This window comes from Cotesia glomerata, linkage group LG2, assembly GCF_020080835.1.
Source record: "Cotesia glomerata isolate CgM1 linkage group LG2, MPM_Cglom_v2.3, whole genome shotgun sequence".
Taxonomy (NCBI): domain Eukaryota; kingdom Metazoa; phylum Arthropoda; class Insecta; order Hymenoptera; family Braconidae; genus Cotesia; species Cotesia glomerata.
Genome location: NC_058159.1, coordinates 13036059 through 13054131, shown reverse-complemented (window position 1 = coordinate 13054131; position 18073 = coordinate 13036059). Strand labels below are relative to the sequence as shown.

General features: G+C 31.6%; 2 protein-coding genes and 3 long non-coding RNA genes across 6 annotated transcripts; 2 read left to right on the top strand and 3 right to left on the bottom strand.

The window, feature by feature from the left end:
- Positions 1 to 1158: 1158 nt before the first annotated feature.
- LOC123260149 lies at positions 1159 to 7658 on the top strand. 2 transcript variants are annotated; one of them, XM_044721130.1, is made up of 5 exons: positions 1159 to 3021; positions 6269 to 6455; positions 6709 to 6783; positions 6860 to 6949; positions 7418 to 7658. In XM_044721130.1, the coding sequence occupies exon 1, from the start codon at positions 1188 to 1190 to the stop codon at positions 3009 to 3011; it is 1824 nt and encodes a 607-aa protein (XP_044577065.1). In that variant the 5' UTR covers positions 1159 to 1187; the 3' UTR covers positions 3012 to 3021; positions 6269 to 6455; positions 6709 to 6783; positions 6860 to 6949; positions 7418 to 7658. The 2 variants fall into 2 exon arrangements, with proteins under 2 accessions (XP_044577065.1, XP_044577064.1); XM_044721129.1 differs by having other exon boundaries at positions 6857 to 6949.
- On the bottom strand, positions 4739 to 6600 carry LOC123260175. Its single transcript, XR_006508407.1, has 4 exons — positions 6518 to 6600; positions 6181 to 6453; positions 5080 to 5163; positions 4739 to 4926 (listed from the first exon to the last, which is right to left on the bottom strand). It is a non-coding gene; the product is annotated as an uncharacterized LOC123260175 (long non-coding RNA).
- A 1483-nt stretch (positions 7659 to 9141) lies between the features above and the next one.
- LOC123260178 lies at positions 9142 to 9534 on the top strand. The gene is made up of 2 exons (XR_006508411.1): positions 9142 to 9268; positions 9348 to 9534. It is a non-coding gene; the product is annotated as an uncharacterized LOC123260178 (long non-coding RNA).
- Positions 9535 to 10451: 917 nt separating this feature from the next.
- LOC123260150 (glucose-6-phosphate isomerase) lies at positions 10452 to 13619 on the bottom strand. The gene is made up of 10 exons (XM_044721131.1): positions 13198 to 13619; positions 12925 to 13018; positions 12635 to 12826; positions 12384 to 12464; positions 12085 to 12300; positions 11785 to 12024; positions 11398 to 11697; positions 11089 to 11317; positions 10954 to 11020; positions 10452 to 10873 (listed from the first exon to the last, which is right to left on the bottom strand). Exons 1-10 carry the CDS (start codon positions 13326 to 13328, stop codon positions 10753 to 10755), a joined length of 1671 nt encoding a protein of 556 aa, XP_044577066.1. The 5' UTR covers positions 13329 to 13619; the 3' UTR covers positions 10452 to 10752.
- A 3849-nt stretch (positions 13620 to 17468) lies between these two features.
- On the bottom strand, positions 17469 to 17929 carry LOC123260179. The gene is made up of 2 exons (XR_006508412.1): positions 17839 to 17929; positions 17469 to 17686 (listed from the first exon to the last, which is right to left on the bottom strand). It is a non-coding gene; the product is annotated as an uncharacterized LOC123260179 (long non-coding RNA).
- Between the last annotated feature and the right edge of the window lie 144 nt (positions 17930 to 18073).

Genomic DNA, 18073 nt, shown 5'->3' with positions numbered 1-18073 from the left:
ATTTGCCGAAAAAATCGACGGATTGGATATATTGAAAAGTATTGAAGTTCCAACATTTTCAATACGTTTCAATACTTTTTTTTAATCAGGGGTCCCATCCTCCATCAAGACCAGTTCAGAGCACAGTAAGTAAGTCAGAATCTCAGTTTCAGACGAGGCCAAAGAATTGGAAGAAAGAGACTCCTAAATCCAAGGGCTCTTATTCCTTTCGTAAGAAAAATAACTCATGACTATACGGAGGTAACACAGTTCTCAGGAGGCCAGCTAGCCAAGTTTCACAACGAGTGGAAAAAGCTAGGAGCCCTAAAAGTAATTCTAGATACAATTACAGGTTTCCGCATCCCATTTACAGAGAAGCCAGTTCTTACAAGCAATTGAAAATCATCAATCTTAAAGACGAAAAGCACCCCTCAGCTGTCGGAGCAGATAAGACTATTGATAGACCAGGGAGTACTAGAGCAACCGGAACACCCAGGTTCGAGTTTCATTTCAAGGATGTTCCTAATAAAGAAATCAGATGGGGGGATACGCCTTATATTCGATCTCCAGAATTTAAACAGGTACGTGGAAGTCAAGTCATTCCAATTATTCTCTCGCACAAAGATTCCAGACTTTCTCCAGGACGGGGACTGGATGACGAGAATATAGACTTGTCACAAGCATACCTATATATACTTGTAGCGGAAGCACATCGCCGCTTTTTAAGAATCCTCTACGAGGATGTGCTGCTACAGCTGACGAGCTTGCCCTTTGGCCTCTCAGCTGCGCCGTATACGTTCTCGATGATAACGAACGGGATAGCCGAAATCCTTTGTTCCAGAGGCGTAAGAGTCGTAGTCTACCTGGACGATTTCCTGATTGTAACTCAAAATCAGGAGGACTTAAAATCTCAGGTAGCCATGACGGTAAAATTGCTCGAAACTCTAGGTTGGCAATTGAACCGTAGCAAGAGCGTCCTAGTTCCTTGCCAGAAACTGGATTTCCTCAGAATATCCTGGGACACCAGGAAGGGCCAAATCAGTATTCCAGCCAAGAAGGCCAAGACAATAATCAGATTGGCTCAGGAATTAAGTGCGGAAGAGAGCAGCTCTCTCGTTCAGGCTCAATTCTTACTAGGACACCTGAATTTCGCAAACTTCGTGATACCAAGAGGTCGGTTGTACTGTCGTCATCTCCAGAGGTTCCTGATGGAATTCAACGGGAACAGACAGCGTCAGAGACGCCAGTTCGGAGACCAAGTGCAGAAGGAGCTAGATTGGTGTCGCAAAGCCACTTCGAAAGCGACTCAGTTGCACAAGGGCAGGGTTACACACTTCCTGACCACCGACGCCGCAGACAGTGGTAGGGGAGCCCAACTGAACAGCGTACACATGTCCGGAACCTGGACAATAAGCCAAAGGTCGTGGCATTCCAACAAGAAAGAACTGTTGGCAGTGTACCTAGCAATAAAACAACAATCTCATCAACTCCGCAAGACTCTTATCTTGTTACAGACAGGAAATCGAACTGTAGTGGCGTACATCCAAAAGGAAGGGGGTACGAGGTCCCTGGGACTATACGAACTGACTTACGACCTATTACACCTAGTAGACCAGTTGGAAATCCTTCTGTCAGCTCACTACTTGCCAGGAAAATACAATGGTATAGTCGACAGGCTATCCAGAGGCGGAATTCTACCAGAATGGCACTTAAGGCCAGAGGCAACGCAAGAGGTCTTCCGGAAATGGGGAGTTCCCGAAATAGACTTATTTGCAAGCGCCGAGTCTGCTGTAGTCAAAGCATACGTCTCAAGAGACTGCAAGGATCAGTCAGCCAGATTTATCGATGCCTTCAGTCGAGTCTGGGACTACAGCCTAGCTTGGGCCTTTCCACCACCCAACCTTTTGCCGAGAGTACTAGCTCACCTCAACAGATGTCGAGGTCGGTACCTAATAGTCACGCCCAAGTGGGAACAGACGTTCTGGATGGCGGACTTGGCCAGCCGAAGCTTAGAGCAGGCCAATGACAATCAAGAACCTGGAACAGGTACTAATGGATCTGTCAACAGAATGACCAAGGACTGGTCATCACAAGAAAGAGATTTGGTGAGAGAGAGTTGGCGAGCATCGACCTTACTTACTTACAAAACTCCGATCAAGAAGTGGCTAGCTTGGTGCCGAGAGAAAGGGATGGATCCAGTAGCACCCAGGGGTGTGGATCTCGCTCGTTTCCTTTCTCATCTCTTTTTAGACGAGAAGTTAGTCTACAGCACTATCCTGGTCCATAAGTCGGCAATAGCCACATTTTGTGCAAAAAGAGATCTATCGTCAGATTTTTTAGTTAAACAGGTTTTAAAAGCAATCTCAGTGGCAAGGCCGAAGGAGACAAGGTCGTCGATCTGGGATGCACAGATCCTGTTGGATTGGCTAAAATTAGACCTACCAAATTTATCCTTCTTTGAGGTGTCCAGGAGAGCAGCTACGATACTGTTGCTGGCTTCAGGCAGAAGAGTCCACGACTTAACGTTACTAAAAATTTCTAAAGAATCGCTGGATAATCTAGGCAACGAGATCATCTTATGGCCGAGTTTTGGCTCTAAGACAAATAGAGCCGAATTTAGACAATCAGGCTGGAGACTGTCTAAACACGAGAACATAAGGATCTGCCTAGTTACATGGGTTAGAGCCCTGATCAAGCTATCAGAGAAGCGAAGATCATCACAGAACTTGGAAGAGTTATTCATCACGGTCACTGGTTCAGTAAAACCGGCTTCGAGGACAATCATTGCGGGCTGGGTCCGCTCGGTCCTAAAAGAAGCAGATATCGATGCTTCACCAGGCTCGGTACGGGCAGCAGTGGCTTCCAGAGGTTGGCTTGATAATTTGCCAGTCCAGGAGATTTTGGAAAGAGGTAACTGGAGGAGTGTAGAGACATTCAGGAACCATTACTGTAAGCAGATAGAAGGACAAGGCCAAGAGTCCCAAGGTCTTCTGTTCAACAACTTCAACCCGATAGGAAGGACAGGTTCCTAAGGGCAATTATGTAAGTACTTAAAGAGTGACTTTCCGAAGACTAGATTATCTTATCGTTTAAAGAGATGTATTTACTCTGTGAAACAAGTTTATCTCTTATTTAATCCACATCATATTATATAATCATTCTCTGTATTGTTTAACATGGAACTATTAATAAATAAAAAAAAAAAAAAAAAGAGGACAATAGTAAAAGAAGAGGTTAATCATTTGGAAACTTTCTATCATTCATATTTCAAGCTTAACATTAACATTAACATTAAAATCAATGTTAAACATTGATCCAAGAAGCTGTCTCCAGCATCACATAGCGTTGAGAAGATCACCAGTAGATATCAAACAGATCTCTCATAGGGATGCCGTGTATCGGCCTAGAGGAATGTAATGCAAGTGTTTTGAACTACAACAAAACACGTATTATATTCTGGAGCCGATACACGGCATCCCGGTGTAGCTCTTACTGGATGAGAGATGTTATGACACAAGACGCGGGTGAAACCGCATACTAGGTGATCAGTGCTGGCAACACTATGTCTGATGGCAGCACGAGACGGGTCAACTACAACAAAACTGCATAGGTTGATGCCTCAACTTAGTCCGAATTAATACCTTCGAAAACGTTGAATTTCTATGAAACTGCTATCTCTGTAACGTGTAACGACTGAAATCATAAACGGAATGTTTGTTGAACGTTATGTTTGATATAAAATATTTTTTTTAAACGTGTGATATATCGAATAGTTGATTCGGTAAAACGTGATGTATAGAGAATATTCACTGTTAAGAACGTTATATTTCTACAATGTAAAACTAATAAAAGCGTAAATAATATTAAATGTAATGTTTCAATATCGCGAAAGATTCTAAGCGTGAGGTTTCATCAACGTTCCTGATAGTCAAGTTGGCCGCAACTTTCTGTCAATCTACTGCCGCAACTTGTCACCAACTTGGCGGCAACTCTTGGAAAGTAACTCGGTTGGTGTCAACTTGTTCACCAAGTTGTCACCAAGTTGTCGGCAAAAGTTGCTCTGAAACTTTTTCACACCAAGTTGACGATAAGTTTCTCAAGAAATTTGGCGACATATTGCGGCAGTAGATTGGTCTCTTTTTTCTCAGAAACTTGTAGCCAACTTGGCGCCAACAGTTACAAATTCGGAAGTTGACCGCAAGTTGTCGCTAAGTTGGTGGCAACTATCTGACACCAACTTGGTTGGTCTGAAACTGTGGCTATCAGGGGTAACGTTTTCAAAAAAAAAAATCAATTGACATTATCGACTGAAAAAAAAAGTTCCAGTTGATATAGTAGATTTGACATGGTAACAAAAAATAAAATCTCAAGAAGTGCAAATTATTATAAATTAAAAATAAATATTTTAATTTTTAAGTAAATCTATTGTTATAGATATTATTTAAAAAAAAAATAATTTTTTAATTTATTTATAAAAAAACTATAATGCATATTTTTTATATAGTTTAATATATAGTTTTTCTTAATTATAAGATTTAATTTTTTTTTTATTAAAGCATATCTTATAGATAATGTTAATATAATTATATTAATAATGAAATTAAATTTATGTTATAATTAAATTAATAATAATAATAATAACAAAGTACATACTTATTGAAGTTTTAGTAATTTATTAATTACAAATAATATTACTTTTTTAAAACGAACACATGCAAACAATTATAAAAACTTAAATTTCTAGTTGTTAGTTAAAATATTATAGAATTAAAATTATAGAATTAATATTAATAGTAAAATATTAAATAATTAAGTCTAGCCAAAGGACTTCAGCACGGCAAAAGGCACATCTAAAAATTTCTTTCGCTCCATACACTTTATTGACGTTGTTTTTTTGACATCCTTGACATCCTTGACTTAACTACAAGAACTTATAGTATGAGGTGACTATCAGGGAAAGTGCAAATTATTATAAATTAAAAATAAATATTTTAATTTTTAAGTAAATCTATTGTTATAGATATTATTTAAAAAAAAAAAAAAGAAAAATACTTTTTTAAATTTATTTACAAAAATTATGTTGATTACAATTATAGTTACGGTAATTAAATTATTCAAAAATCATTTCCACTTCTTGGAAAACGACCATCCTATAATAATGAGCAGCTGGCTGCAGAATAATGTCTGTAATAATAATATAAAAAATTAATAAATGTATAAATGCACGTCACAAAATTTTGGTTATCCTTCTACTTAAATGAACTAATATTTAAAATTTATCTGCATTGCAACGCAATTAAGTAAATAAATTAATTTTTATTTAAAGCGAAATCTAAATCAAGTTTAAACTACTCCAAAAACTTCATAATAAATATACTATCTTAGATAGATTTACGTAAATTTAAAAAGACAGAAATTCGCGTGAAAGCCTTCATAAATAGACTGAATGAAATTAGAAAAAAAGTTTGGAAAATCCAAAAGTGCACGCCTCATAACGCTCATTCATTTTTTAAGAAAAAATAAATTGTGTAACTGATAAAAAAAAGAAAATTATAATTAAGTAATTTCTTACAGAGTATTTTTTTTTTTTTTTTTAATATCAGCGCCCTTTTTTCTTGTTATATGCGCACGCAGTCTAAAAAAATCTAGCTTTATCAAGTGGCGCCATAGTTTTCACGTGACAAATAAGAAAAATTCGTTTGTCTTTGTACGGTTATATCGTAATAAATTTTAATAAAAATTCAATTTAAAAAAAAAATACGTTAACTAGGCTACTGATATGAAATACGGACCCAGTTCATCGCATTCGTAAACTAATAAAAAAGGTCCGGTCTTGAAATATCAATTTGTTCGGGAGTAATCATTGGTACATCCAAAATGGGGTGACATCCGGACGTCCATGTAAAATTTTTTTCAAAACGTTTTTTTTTTCAAAATAGCAACATGAAATGATTTTAGAAAGTAAAAGATGGTTTAATTTAAGTGTTTTTTTGGTGTACATCTACTTATATCATTGTATAAGTGTAATATGGTTGTGATAGAGACATTTAAAGATCACAAAATTGCTTGACCTTGACGAGTCGAGTATAAAGCACAACCTCACGCGCTTCGCGCTATGAGGCGTGCAAAAAAATCCATTTTATGAAAAAGAAAAATTGGGTACAGAATTATTCTTTCTTTTCTTAATAATATTTATCTTACTTCCTATTGCTAAAAAATCTTCTTCTTCATCACTTCTGATGTCCATGTTGTTCAGGTTTTCTTGTGCCTGTATATATGTTGATTTCAGGAAGAAACTAGCACAAGCTAGAAAATTTGGTATGTCCAAAACATCTTGTTCGAACAATAACCAAGCAGTGTGAAGATCTCGATCTCGTATTAAAGTTTGACAACGAGGATCACGAATAACTGGTTGCCCACGCAACAATGATTGCAATTCGAAATATGTTACGGCTTGTAAATCTCGCAGCTTTTCTGTAAGTACATAATAGTTGTAAAATATAATAATAATAATAATAATAATAATAATAATAATTACCGGTGAATGACCAAATGTTTGGACGATAAATTCTTGAATCAAGTAAAATTTTTTAAAATCAAGAAAAATTTCTTAGACTAAGAATTTTTCGTTTTGATTCAATACAAAAAAGTTAATTATTTGATTCAATAAAATTAATTATAAGAAGACTATAATAATAATAATAATACATTAATATTTTGTGATAATAGTTGCTGAAGAAGACAACGCTTTTGAAGCACCCAATGAAGCTAATGTGGTCGTTAGGGACATCAATGAAAGAATCGGTAAGATGATAGATTAAAATATATACTAAGTAAAATTTAAGATAAACTAAAATTTATATTACAATTCTTTCAGAAGTAGCTGAAGAAGAAAATGGAGTCGGGACGATAAATGACGATCCAGCCTTTGTTGAAGTAACCACTCTGGATGGGAAACGATATTTTAAATGTGAGTAAAATACATTACAGTTGTTCGAATTCCACAAATAGTTTATGCTATTGCTGTATTTTTTATTCGCTATATTATCACTGTCAATAATTAATTACGTGAAAACTCTGCGTCAGATCTTTGTCAATCAATCAATTTACACGCATTTAATATCTGAACAACCTTAAAGATAATAATGAGCGCTCAAAAATTAGTTTTAAACAATAAAAAAAAATAAGATTTAAAAGTTAACCACATTTATTATCCGGTTAATATCATTTATCTTGAGATTATAGTTAAAGTATTTAGCTAATCTAAAATTTGGGTTCGGAGCATCTCTACATAATATTTTTTTACATTTAAAAATCCCTCAGAAGAAAATCTTTACATGAAACAAGTCTCATTGAAAATCCCTTAGCTAAAAATGTTTTAAAAAAACAATTTATTACATACGAATTTCTAATTAAAAATAATTTTCTACAATTTCAGGTTCTGATGTATGTTGTGTGTGTAGAGACGAGGATTCCCCAGTGGACATAATTTACAACCCTTGCAGACATTCTGTTTTGTCAAGGATGTCAAAAAAACTACGTCAATAAAGTGTATGGAGCGAAAGAAATTTTTAGATGTGCCTTTTGCCGTGCTTAAGTCCTTTGGCTAGACTTAATTATTTAATATTTTAATATTAATATTAATTCTATAATTTTAATTCTATAATATTTTAACTAACAACTGGAAATTTAAGTTTTTATAATTGTTTGCATGTATTCGTTTTAAAAAAGTAATATTATTTGTAATTAATAAATTACTAAAACTTCAATAAGTATGTACTTTGTTATTATTATTATTATTAATTTAATTATAACATAAATTTAATTTCATTATTAATATAATTATATTAACATTATCTAAGATATGCTTTAATAAAAAAAAATTAAATCTTATAATTAAGAAAAACTATATATTAAACTATATAAAAAATATGCATTATAATTTTTTTATAAATAAATTAAAAAATTATTTTTTTTTTAAATAATATCTATAACAATAGATTTACTTAAAAATTAAAATATTTATTTTTAATTTATAATAATTTGCACTTCTTGAGATTTTATTTTTTGTTACCATGTCAAATCTACTATATCAACGAACTTTTTTTTCAGTCGATAATGTCAATTGATTTTTTTTTTTTAAACGTTACGTTGATGAAACCTCACGCTTAGAATCTTTCGCGATATTGAAACATTACACTTAATAATATTTACGCTTTTATTAGTTTTACATTGTAGAAATATAACGTTCTCAACAGTGAATATTCTCTATACATCACGTTTTCCCGAATCAACTATTCGATATATCACACGTTTAAAAAAAAATATTTTATATCAAACATAACGTTTAACAAACATTCCGTTTATGATTTCAGTCGTTACAGAGATAGCAGTTTCATAGAAATTCAACGTTTTCGAAGGTATTAATTCGGACTAAGTTGAGGCATCCCATAGGTGACACCATATTTAAGGTTAGTACACAACAGCTTCTCTCATAGGGATGCCGTGTATCGGCTCTGGAATATAATACCTGTTTTGTTGTAGTTCAAAACACTTGCATTATTCAAATGTTTAGTTTTTGACGCTGCGTTAATTTAAGATGGCGCTCCAGTCGAAATTATATACCTAAAAGGTGCAATTTCATGCTGACGCTTGACGCTGGTTATGAGCGTCAAATTGGGTCACGTGGTTAATTTAGGCCGTGCTGCCACCTGGAAAAAACTTAGTAGCGTCAAATCGTAAAAAGCTAAACTCGGTTTAGCTTTTTATGCTGAGGGTGGAGCGTCAATTTACAAATAATATAATCGAACTCGAAAATAATCGATTTTGACAAAGTTTAAGAAGCCAAATTATTTATTTCTGTGTTAAATAAATGTCTGTTTGAATATTGAATAAATCGTGCTGGAGCTGAAATAGGTTCTCTTATTACTTTTTGTTTTGATATTTTCGGGCCAACTAGATATAAGAGCTGCTCAAATTGTACAGCTGTCATTCGAATATAATTTTCAATTTTTTCAGAGTATGAAGAAAGAGTTGGGAAGACGGCTTCGAAAAATCCATGCTCTCGTCGTAATTTAAATAAAGGATGGATCCAAAATTTCTTTGGTGTATATTTTTTTTTAGATCTCTGGATAACTATTTCATTGCATAATAAAGCACATATGATCTTTTTACGTCGAATTTTTTTTTTTATTTGCGCTTGACGAATTATTTTTTGACACTGATAAATCCACAATTGATAATCATATTCATCTGCCATTGAAATTTCGATAAGTCACTTAAATTTGATGTAATTATTTCATTAATGTTTAACATTTATTGTTGTCATAAGTTATTTTACTATTACCATGTGTTTTTATAAAAATTAGGTTAAGAACTAGCTTCTAGGTATATCTCGAGATATCGACTTTCGATATTCATACATTTTTTTCGCCGCTGATTTTTTTAATTTGACGCTGGCATTTGACGCTGGATATGTCTTTATTTATTTCAGCTAGGTGGAGCTATAGTTTGACGCTCAAAGCTAGCGTCAAGCGTCATCATGAGGTTACAACTTTTAACCTTATTTGACGCTCCAAGCCGGCGTCAAGCGTCAGCATGAAATTGCACCTTAAGTCCTCGTGGTGTATAAGGGCCAGTTTTTCAACCCCAGGTTTAAGTATTTTATTATTGTGAATACTTATATCTATATATAATATAGATATATAGATATATTCACAATGATAAAATACTTAAACCCGGGGTGGAAAAACTGGCCCTAAATTTACTTTATAATTGACTGATATTCAAAACAAATAATGATCATACTGTGACTGAATTTTGAAAAACTATAAACATTATTTAATTCGTCTCACGTCATATTGCACTTGATAATTACAGGAAGAGTGATAAAAGCAAAACTATTTATTGAACAGCTTGAAAAAATTTTAATTTAAATATTATAAAATAATGTAAATTTAATTTTCAATGATAAATTGTTTTTTATTTATGCACGAGGATTAATTGTCTCGGAAAAGTGTCTTATACAAATATCTGTACAAGACAATGAAAATGTCCTTTTAGCAATTATGTGTATCTACTTTAATCTGAATAATTTTGCAGACATATTTTCAATAAGACAGTTTTAAATTAAAACGTGTACTGAAACATTTTGCGCAATGCGCAATTCTACTGAGTTCTACGGTCAGTGTCGTCGAAAAATTTCTTACCTGAATCGTCCACGTTTACCGCATCCGTGATTTGAAGAAGATTCCTCAATAATTTATTTAAAAAATGCTTGTATAATTCATTAGTCCTAGAATATCATTAAATATTTTCGTAAGCTTTACGGAAGAAATTCAAATTAAAACTTTCATAAATTTTCTTGAGATTCAATGAAACATTATTGAATAAAACTATTATTTATAATGTAATTACCGGGTATAGAAACACCCAAATGTGAGTACATGTGATAATAAAAAGGCGAAAACATATTGATGGAAACATACATATAATTATAATTCTTTTCTATGTAGGCATGTATACACAATAACCCTTCTTACATTTCATGACAACACTGTTTACATTATATTCTTTTAGGCCTTTTAATAGACATGATACAGAAAACTCAATGTTTTTTTTTTTTTTTTATAGACATAAAATATATATGAATTAATAACTTATTAATTATCATTTATTGTATAACTTTATGGTAACTATTGCTGAGAAAGAAATTCAGTAATAAACACTAAACTATGATTCTAACTCCATAATAAAATCAGAAATTTGTATTATTTAACTGTTGGACTTGATAAAATCTATTAGACCATTAGTTGATGCGTCGTGGCTGGTTATCTTATCTTTATTATTTAATTCTGGCTCTATAGCTTTAGCAAGTTGTTTTCCCAATTCAACACTGAAAAAACGTTCATCATCTATTAATATTTAATCAGTTCTATAAAACAAGTTAATAAATAATGAAAACAAAATCATTACCCCCATTGATCAAAAGAGTTTATATCCCAAATGATTCCTTGTACAAAAATTTTGTGCTCATACATTGCTAAAAAATAATATAAAAATTATGTGGTAAGTAATACATGAATATTTATCATAATTACATAAACTTACCGATTAATGCACCCAAAGTAAAGGGAGTAATCCTTTTTACCAGGATACTATTTGTTGGCCGATTACCTTCAAAAATTTTATGTGGTAGTATGAAATTTACTTGTTCCGAACTCAATCCGGAGCTTAGAAGTTCTTCTCGTGCTTGATCAACACTTTTTCCTTTCATAAGAGCCTCAGTTTGTGCAAGAAAATTAGCAAGTAATATTTTGTGATGTAAATCACCTTGAACCTGTATTCAAAAACTTTATATGTTACATTTTGTATGAGAATTAATAAATAGTTGTACAAATTTGAAAATATTAGATGTACCTTATTATGAGATAGCACAGGAGCAATGAAATCTGCTGGTACTAATCTAGTACCTTGATGAATTAATTGATAAAATGCGTGTTGACCATTGGTGCCAGGTTCTCCCCAGACAATTGGTCCAGTAGTATAATTTACTGTCGTCCCCGAACGAGTAACATATTTTCCATTACTTTCCATATCACCTTGTTGGAAATAAGCAGCAAATCTATGAAGATACTGATCATAAGGTAAGAGTGAATGAGTTTCAGCTTTGAAAAAGTTGTGGTACCAAATTCCCAACAAAGCAAGAATGACAGGTGCCTAAAAATATTAATGATACTGTTGATTACATGTATACATCGAATAGTAGTAATAATAATAATAATAATAAAGTAAATTGTAAATTACATTTTGATGTAATGGAGCAGTACGAAAATGCTGATCCATAAAATTTGCTCCGTTCAATAATTTTTTGAAATTATCAAATCCAATAGCTAGTGAAATTGATAAACCAATTGCTGACCACAAAGAATAACGGCCACCAACCCAATCCCAAAAACCGAACATGTTCTTTTCATCAATTCCGAACTCTTTGACTTTTTGATTGTTCGTTGATAATGCAACAAAATGAGATGCTACCGCTGCTTCCTATATTTTTGAACTTGTTATTGATAAAACAAAGATACTTTATAACACAAAAAAGCTTACATTTTTCAAGTGTTCTAGGAGCCATAATTTTGCTGAAGTAGCGTTGGTAATCGTCTCTTGAGTTGTAAATGTTTTGGATGCAATAATAAAAAGAGCAGTTTCAGGATTTAATTTTTTTAGAGTCTCAGCTATGTGCGTACCATCAATGTTACTCACAAAATGAACTCTCGGTCCACAGTGGTAAGGCTTCAATGCCTCAGTTACCATAAGAGGACCCTGTAAAACAATTAGAATTATTTTATTTTTAAAATGCCATCTCCACTATTTATCAAATGCAGTTTATCACACAGCTTCATTACCAAATCGGAACCACCAATGCCAATATTAACAACATCTGTAATTGGTTTACCTGTAAAACCTTTCCATTCTCCAGTAATAACCTACAATAAAATTGAAATAAATTTATTCCCATTCAAATTTTTATCACCTGCATAAATTATTATTTTGTATATAATAGATTTATATATTTAAAAAAAAAGACAAAAAATTCTTAGATATTAGTTAGTTTAAAGATCATTTTATTTTAGATAGTAATAAAGTCTAATTTTACTTGGTCGGTGAATTCTTTTATATGTTGTAACACAGCGTTTACATCTGGCATCACATCTTTTCCATTTACGAGAATAGGAGTATTTTGCTGATTGCGAAGAGCAATATGTAATACCGCGCGATTTTCTGTAAAATTTATTTTTTCTCCGACAAACATTGCATCTCGTGCTTTCTCAACTTGACGTGCTCGTGCCTAGAACAAATAATTACATTCCTTTTCATTAATTTTTGTTACGAATATTGTTGGGTAATAAAAATAAATCAATCCATAATGCTGAATTAAAAACCTACCAAAGTAAATAAGAGACTCAAAACTTTGTCATCAATTCGGTTTTTGGAATAATCAAGTAGTATAGGTCCATCATCAGGAGTTTGGAGTATTAGACTAAATTCATAAATGAATGACAGTCATTTATTATTAACATATGTGTATTCAATAGCTAAGCAAATTACATCATGCATTTATAAGAAAATAAATACTAAATTTAAAACAAATGTGATGTCTATGTTTACACAGTAATAATTTTAAATGTACGATAAATACCCTATTTAAAATTTAATTACCTAAACTTGTTAAATCTTTCTGGGTCTTGTTGGAATAAATCAGAAATTTTAATTTTAGAACCAGTACCAAAAAAATATTCTTCTAATTGTTTCCAAGAATTTTCTTCAGTAAGTTTTTCTCTGAGATCCATTTTATCGTATCTTGTTAATAATTTTTTTGATAATTATCAAGAACTGTAAGAAATATCTTCAAAACTTGTGTCCTCGGTTGTCCTTGAGAACTTGAATAATCAAGATTCCGGCTTGAAAAAAATTCTGACAGTGTAATGATCACGTTCACTGTTTAAGGCGAATTTCCATCTAATGTTGGGAGGGATAACCATATATGTAATACTTCTATATGGACAGTTTAAATGGGAAGGAATGTCCCACTATTAAGGTGCCGACATATATGTAATACTTCTATATGGACAGTTTAAATGGGAAGGAATGTCCCACTATTAAGGTGCCGACATATATGTAATACTTCTATATGGACAGTTTCTATAAGTGGAAGCTGTTCCGACTAAGAAAGACAGAAGAATAACACTTTCTCTGTCCTCTAGGGATGGGCGATATACATCGATGTTTCAACTATCGATGTTTTTTCCGGGAAACATTGATTTTTTTGGTCGATTTTTTTTCGGAATCGAAACATCGATGGTCGATGTAGAATAATGAACCAACGAAATCGAAATAAATTTTTATTAGAAATTTTGAGCGTGCGCTAAAAATTAAAAAAAAATCTGAAAAAACCAAAAAAAAAATCGTAAAAATTACAGTTATAAATATGGGAAAAAAATCTATTAAACACAATTGTTAATGACTTGCAAGTGCATTTTCATAGCTGGAATATGATCTTAGAATTCAAAAATAACGAAATAACCATATTTTCGAATTTCAGTCTGTCGTTTGATTGTATCGAATTTTTTTAATCTTTAAATGACCTACACAGTGTTTAATAGATTTTTTTCTCTTATTTATAACTTTAATTTTCCCGATTTTTTTGGTTTTTGAGATTTTTTCGAATTTTAATCATACTCAATCTGAATCTGAATCCAAAAAATTTTTTTATGTTGATAATTTCGATTTTTCATGATTTATTGTCATTTTTTTTAGTTTTTTGCTATTTTTTCAAATTTTGACGGCTCAACGGACTAATTAACGTTCAAATTCAGATTCAGTGAATTGAAATATATAAAAATCATGCTTGATCTAGGTCCAAAAAATTTTATTCATCGCTGTGGCTGCAGTTTTTCGCAATTTTTTGCCTTATTTAGCGTTTTTTGCATTTTAGTCAAAATTTTGAGGGTGTAAGGGCAATAATAATTAAAAATAATTAAAAATTATTTTACGCCAAATTTGGTAATAAGTATAATTTTTCGAATTCGCGCGCATTTTCAACATCGATGTCTACATCGATGTTTCGATGTTTTTCTCAAAACATCGATGGTTCGATGGTGAAAAATTTCGAAAATCGATAGTCCGATGTCGATTTTTTGCTAACATCGCCCATCCCTACTGTCCCTCTGAGGTTCCAGCTCGGTTCTGCGCATTCTTTTGTGCGCAAAGGGGAAAGCAACGGGTTATTCAAAACAGGAATGTTATTATAAATTTTTTTTTTTAATTCAATGCAAATTTATTTTAAAATACAAAATAATACTGAACAATTATTTTTTTACTGTTTAGGAGAATTTAAAAGAATAATTTTATTAAAAAGAAGAAGTATTTTTTAAATTAAAAAAAAAATAAACCTCACTCAAACTATTTTTGTTTCTTGGAAATGCTTGTAAAAAATTTTAAATTATATCTTAAGTACTTGGACGTGAAAATATTAGTGAAATATAATAAAATAAAAAAATGTAACTAATCGTTTAACTGATACAAGTTTATTTTACACAAAAATTAGCATGCAGTTTGTTAATTTCTTATTGGTTATAAAATAAAATGAGTCTATTATATTTTTGCCGAACATAATTATCTTTAACTGATAATTTTTTGGCTTCATAAAAAAATCTTGTGTTTAAATATACTTCAATAATCCATTTACATAACTGATAACGATGATTATCAGAAAAATTTTGAAGTAAAGCATGATCGTTCATTTCTTTATTATCAAACATTAGTCCTATTTTTCGACATATTTCATTTGTAACAATAGTTTTTATATTTTTGTTCAGTAATTCATGAGAACGTTGTCTAATTATTTTTTCTGAAGTCTTACAAATACTAATAACATCTTTCGATGGTATTTTAAATGGTCCTCTATTTTTGATAAGAGATAAAAGAGGCATAGATTCACTTGATTCATCCGAAATTAATTGATTTTTCCAAACAGGACAGAATATTATTTTAGAGACTCTGTGTGAAACATAACCCGCTATATATAGAACAATATTTTCAACAAATGGAGATAAATCCCAGCAATAACGAATATAATCGTGATCCGAAATATCGGGATTTTGGGTGTTTTGAAGCAAATCTGCATGTCCAATTTGGTCGTAACAATTTCTTGTGTTTGATGATACGTGTAAAATGTCTACATTGTCAAAGGCGCAATTACCATTTTCGAATTGTTTCAATTCATGCCTTACTAACAAACACTTATTCGCATTTTTAAATTGTAAAACATTAGGATTATTATTGAAACCTCCACGACTTCTGATAGCGCTAAAAAATGTTTCAATGTAATCTTGAGACAGCTTATATGTCAATAAATAAGTCATTCCTTCTTTTTTTAATTGATCATAAAGAGGAAATATATTCCTTAGAGCTATAATCATCCCAATAAAGCCAGTTTTTCGTTTAGTATAAATTAAAGGTGTTCCCTTGTCATTACATAAATTAATAATATAATTTTCAAATTTTAAAGCATGGTTTTTCATTTTCAGATAAGTTTCATATCATTCAAAGGGGTATTGAATTCACCCTTAGAAAATTTATTTTTACAATTTAACATATCACCAATATTGTTAAAATTTAAGCAAAATAAAGCTGTTTCAGAACTACCTTCGAAGTCCTTTTGGATTTCTGAATCATCAATTATTTGTAAAAATTTAAAGCTTCTTACACACTTTTGCTAAGTGTTTGTATGGCTAATTTTACGTTCATTTTATTATTTTGATAATTAACGTGTTTTTTGGTTAACTTATTAGCTACACTCAAGCCTTCTTTGCATTGTAGGTCATACAATTTCTCAATGTATGACCACAAAATAGATTTATTATCAACAGTTTTGATTATTTTGTGATCTCCAAAAGTATTTCGTATTAGTTTAATCATATGACAGAAATCATAAAGTATATAACATTTTTCAGATGTCGCCGGATTAGTAAAGTAAGGCTTAAAATTGGGTCCGAAGTTCAAATTAGCATCTAAAGAATTGCACATGCTTATATTTGAAGCTGCTCCGTCAAATGTTAATGAATAAACTTTGCAATTAGCTTTGTGTAGTAGCTCAAATGCCAATCTCAAGATACTTGCCCGCTCTTCACTATTCAATGATCTAACCAAAAAATAACCAATTGGGATTTTCCAATTTTCGTTTATCGAGACTGCCATTAAAACTAATGCATTTTTTGCTGTAATAGGGTTGTCATTATCAGAGTAAGCAGAATCTGAATTTTGTACTGTCCCGAAGCTTATGCCTCCATGAAATTCTTTTTTATCATAAATTATTTCTTCTTTTATTGACATTTCATCCAGAACCAAATTAACTATACCACTCTTCTCTGCACATCGCAATTCAATAGCTTCCCTGGCAGATTCGTGGTCACGGTAAAATGATCGTGAAACGACGGTGAATGTACCATAAATTCACAGTGTCGACAAATGATCGTCGAATGACCGTCACTTGACCATCGAACGGCCGTCATTTGACAGTGAACGACGAGTATCATTGTGAAAGTTTTTCACTGTTACTTTATGATTTTTATTCTGTATAGTTATCATACTTCACTATTCGAAAAACCAAATTTTTACTTGACTTCTCCGATTTTTACCTGAGTAAAAATCGTAGATCATCGATCGATCGTCTGTCATTTGACAGTCATTCGAAAACGTATAAATTGTCAAAAAACCGCAACTCGGTGGTAGATACACAGTAGTCTGTGAGTGAAACGACCGTGAAACGAGCGTATAATGTCGGTAAGTCAGGAATTTTTTACTAGTCAACAATGAAAAAATGCTGATTATATTTTTTTTTGTTTCATTAAAAATACTCAAAGTGTATAAAAAGATAGGTAAATGAGAAATTTTCAGTAACTAATGAAAAATTTGAAAAAAATATTAAATTATTGTAATTTTGTTTATTTCAAAGTAAAATTATAAAAAATTAATCAGATTACAGGCAATCAACAGAGATCCATCATTTCAATACTTTTCAGAAGAGTTTATGGCTTACAAGTGTTGAATTTTTTTTATTCGCTCTGAGTGAAGCCATGGTAGGGGAAATGAAATCGACTGAAGCGTTCGCAGTGGTTACTTTCGGAGTTACGGGAGGCTATTATTCCTAAAATTGTAAGTAAGTACACGTGGAAGTATTTATTTTGTTTTAATTTTAATAAATTAAAAAAAAAATGAGACACCAGAGTTGTTGTGTCTTAAAAAATACCAGCAGAAATATTTACTGCAATCTTTTTTATTTTTTATCATTATACGTACTTGTTGTTGATTCGTTTAACTAAAAAACAAAACTGCAATTATTACACTGATAAAAGGATTTATTAACTATTAATAATTTAATTTATTTGAAGACAATTATTTAATTTATTAAACTTTAATAAATATTTTTTAACATTCAATAAATATTTATTTGGTAGGAAAGTACATTTATTAATAGTTAATAACTATTTATTAATAGTTAACGAATATTTATTAACAGTTAATAAATATTTTG

Excerpts from the sequence above, each read along its gene's own strand:
- LOC123260149 (XM_044721130.1), top strand. The coding sequence starts at position 1,188 with ATGGAATTCAACGGGAACAGACAGCGTCAGAGACGCCAGTTCGGAGAC.
- LOC123260150 (XM_044721131.1), bottom strand. The coding sequence starts at position 13,328 with ATGGATCTCAGAGAAAAACTTACTGAAGAAAATTCTTGGAAACAATTA. Across the intron at positions 12,465-12,634 it reads TAAAAGAATTCACCGACCAA|GTTATTACTGGAGAATGGAA; the intron begins GTAAAATTAGAC and ends ATTTTATTGTAG. Across the intron at positions 11,318-11,397 it reads CTGTGCTATCTCATAATAAG|GTTCAAGGTGATTTACATCA; the intron begins GTACATCTAATA and ends TTTTGAATACAG.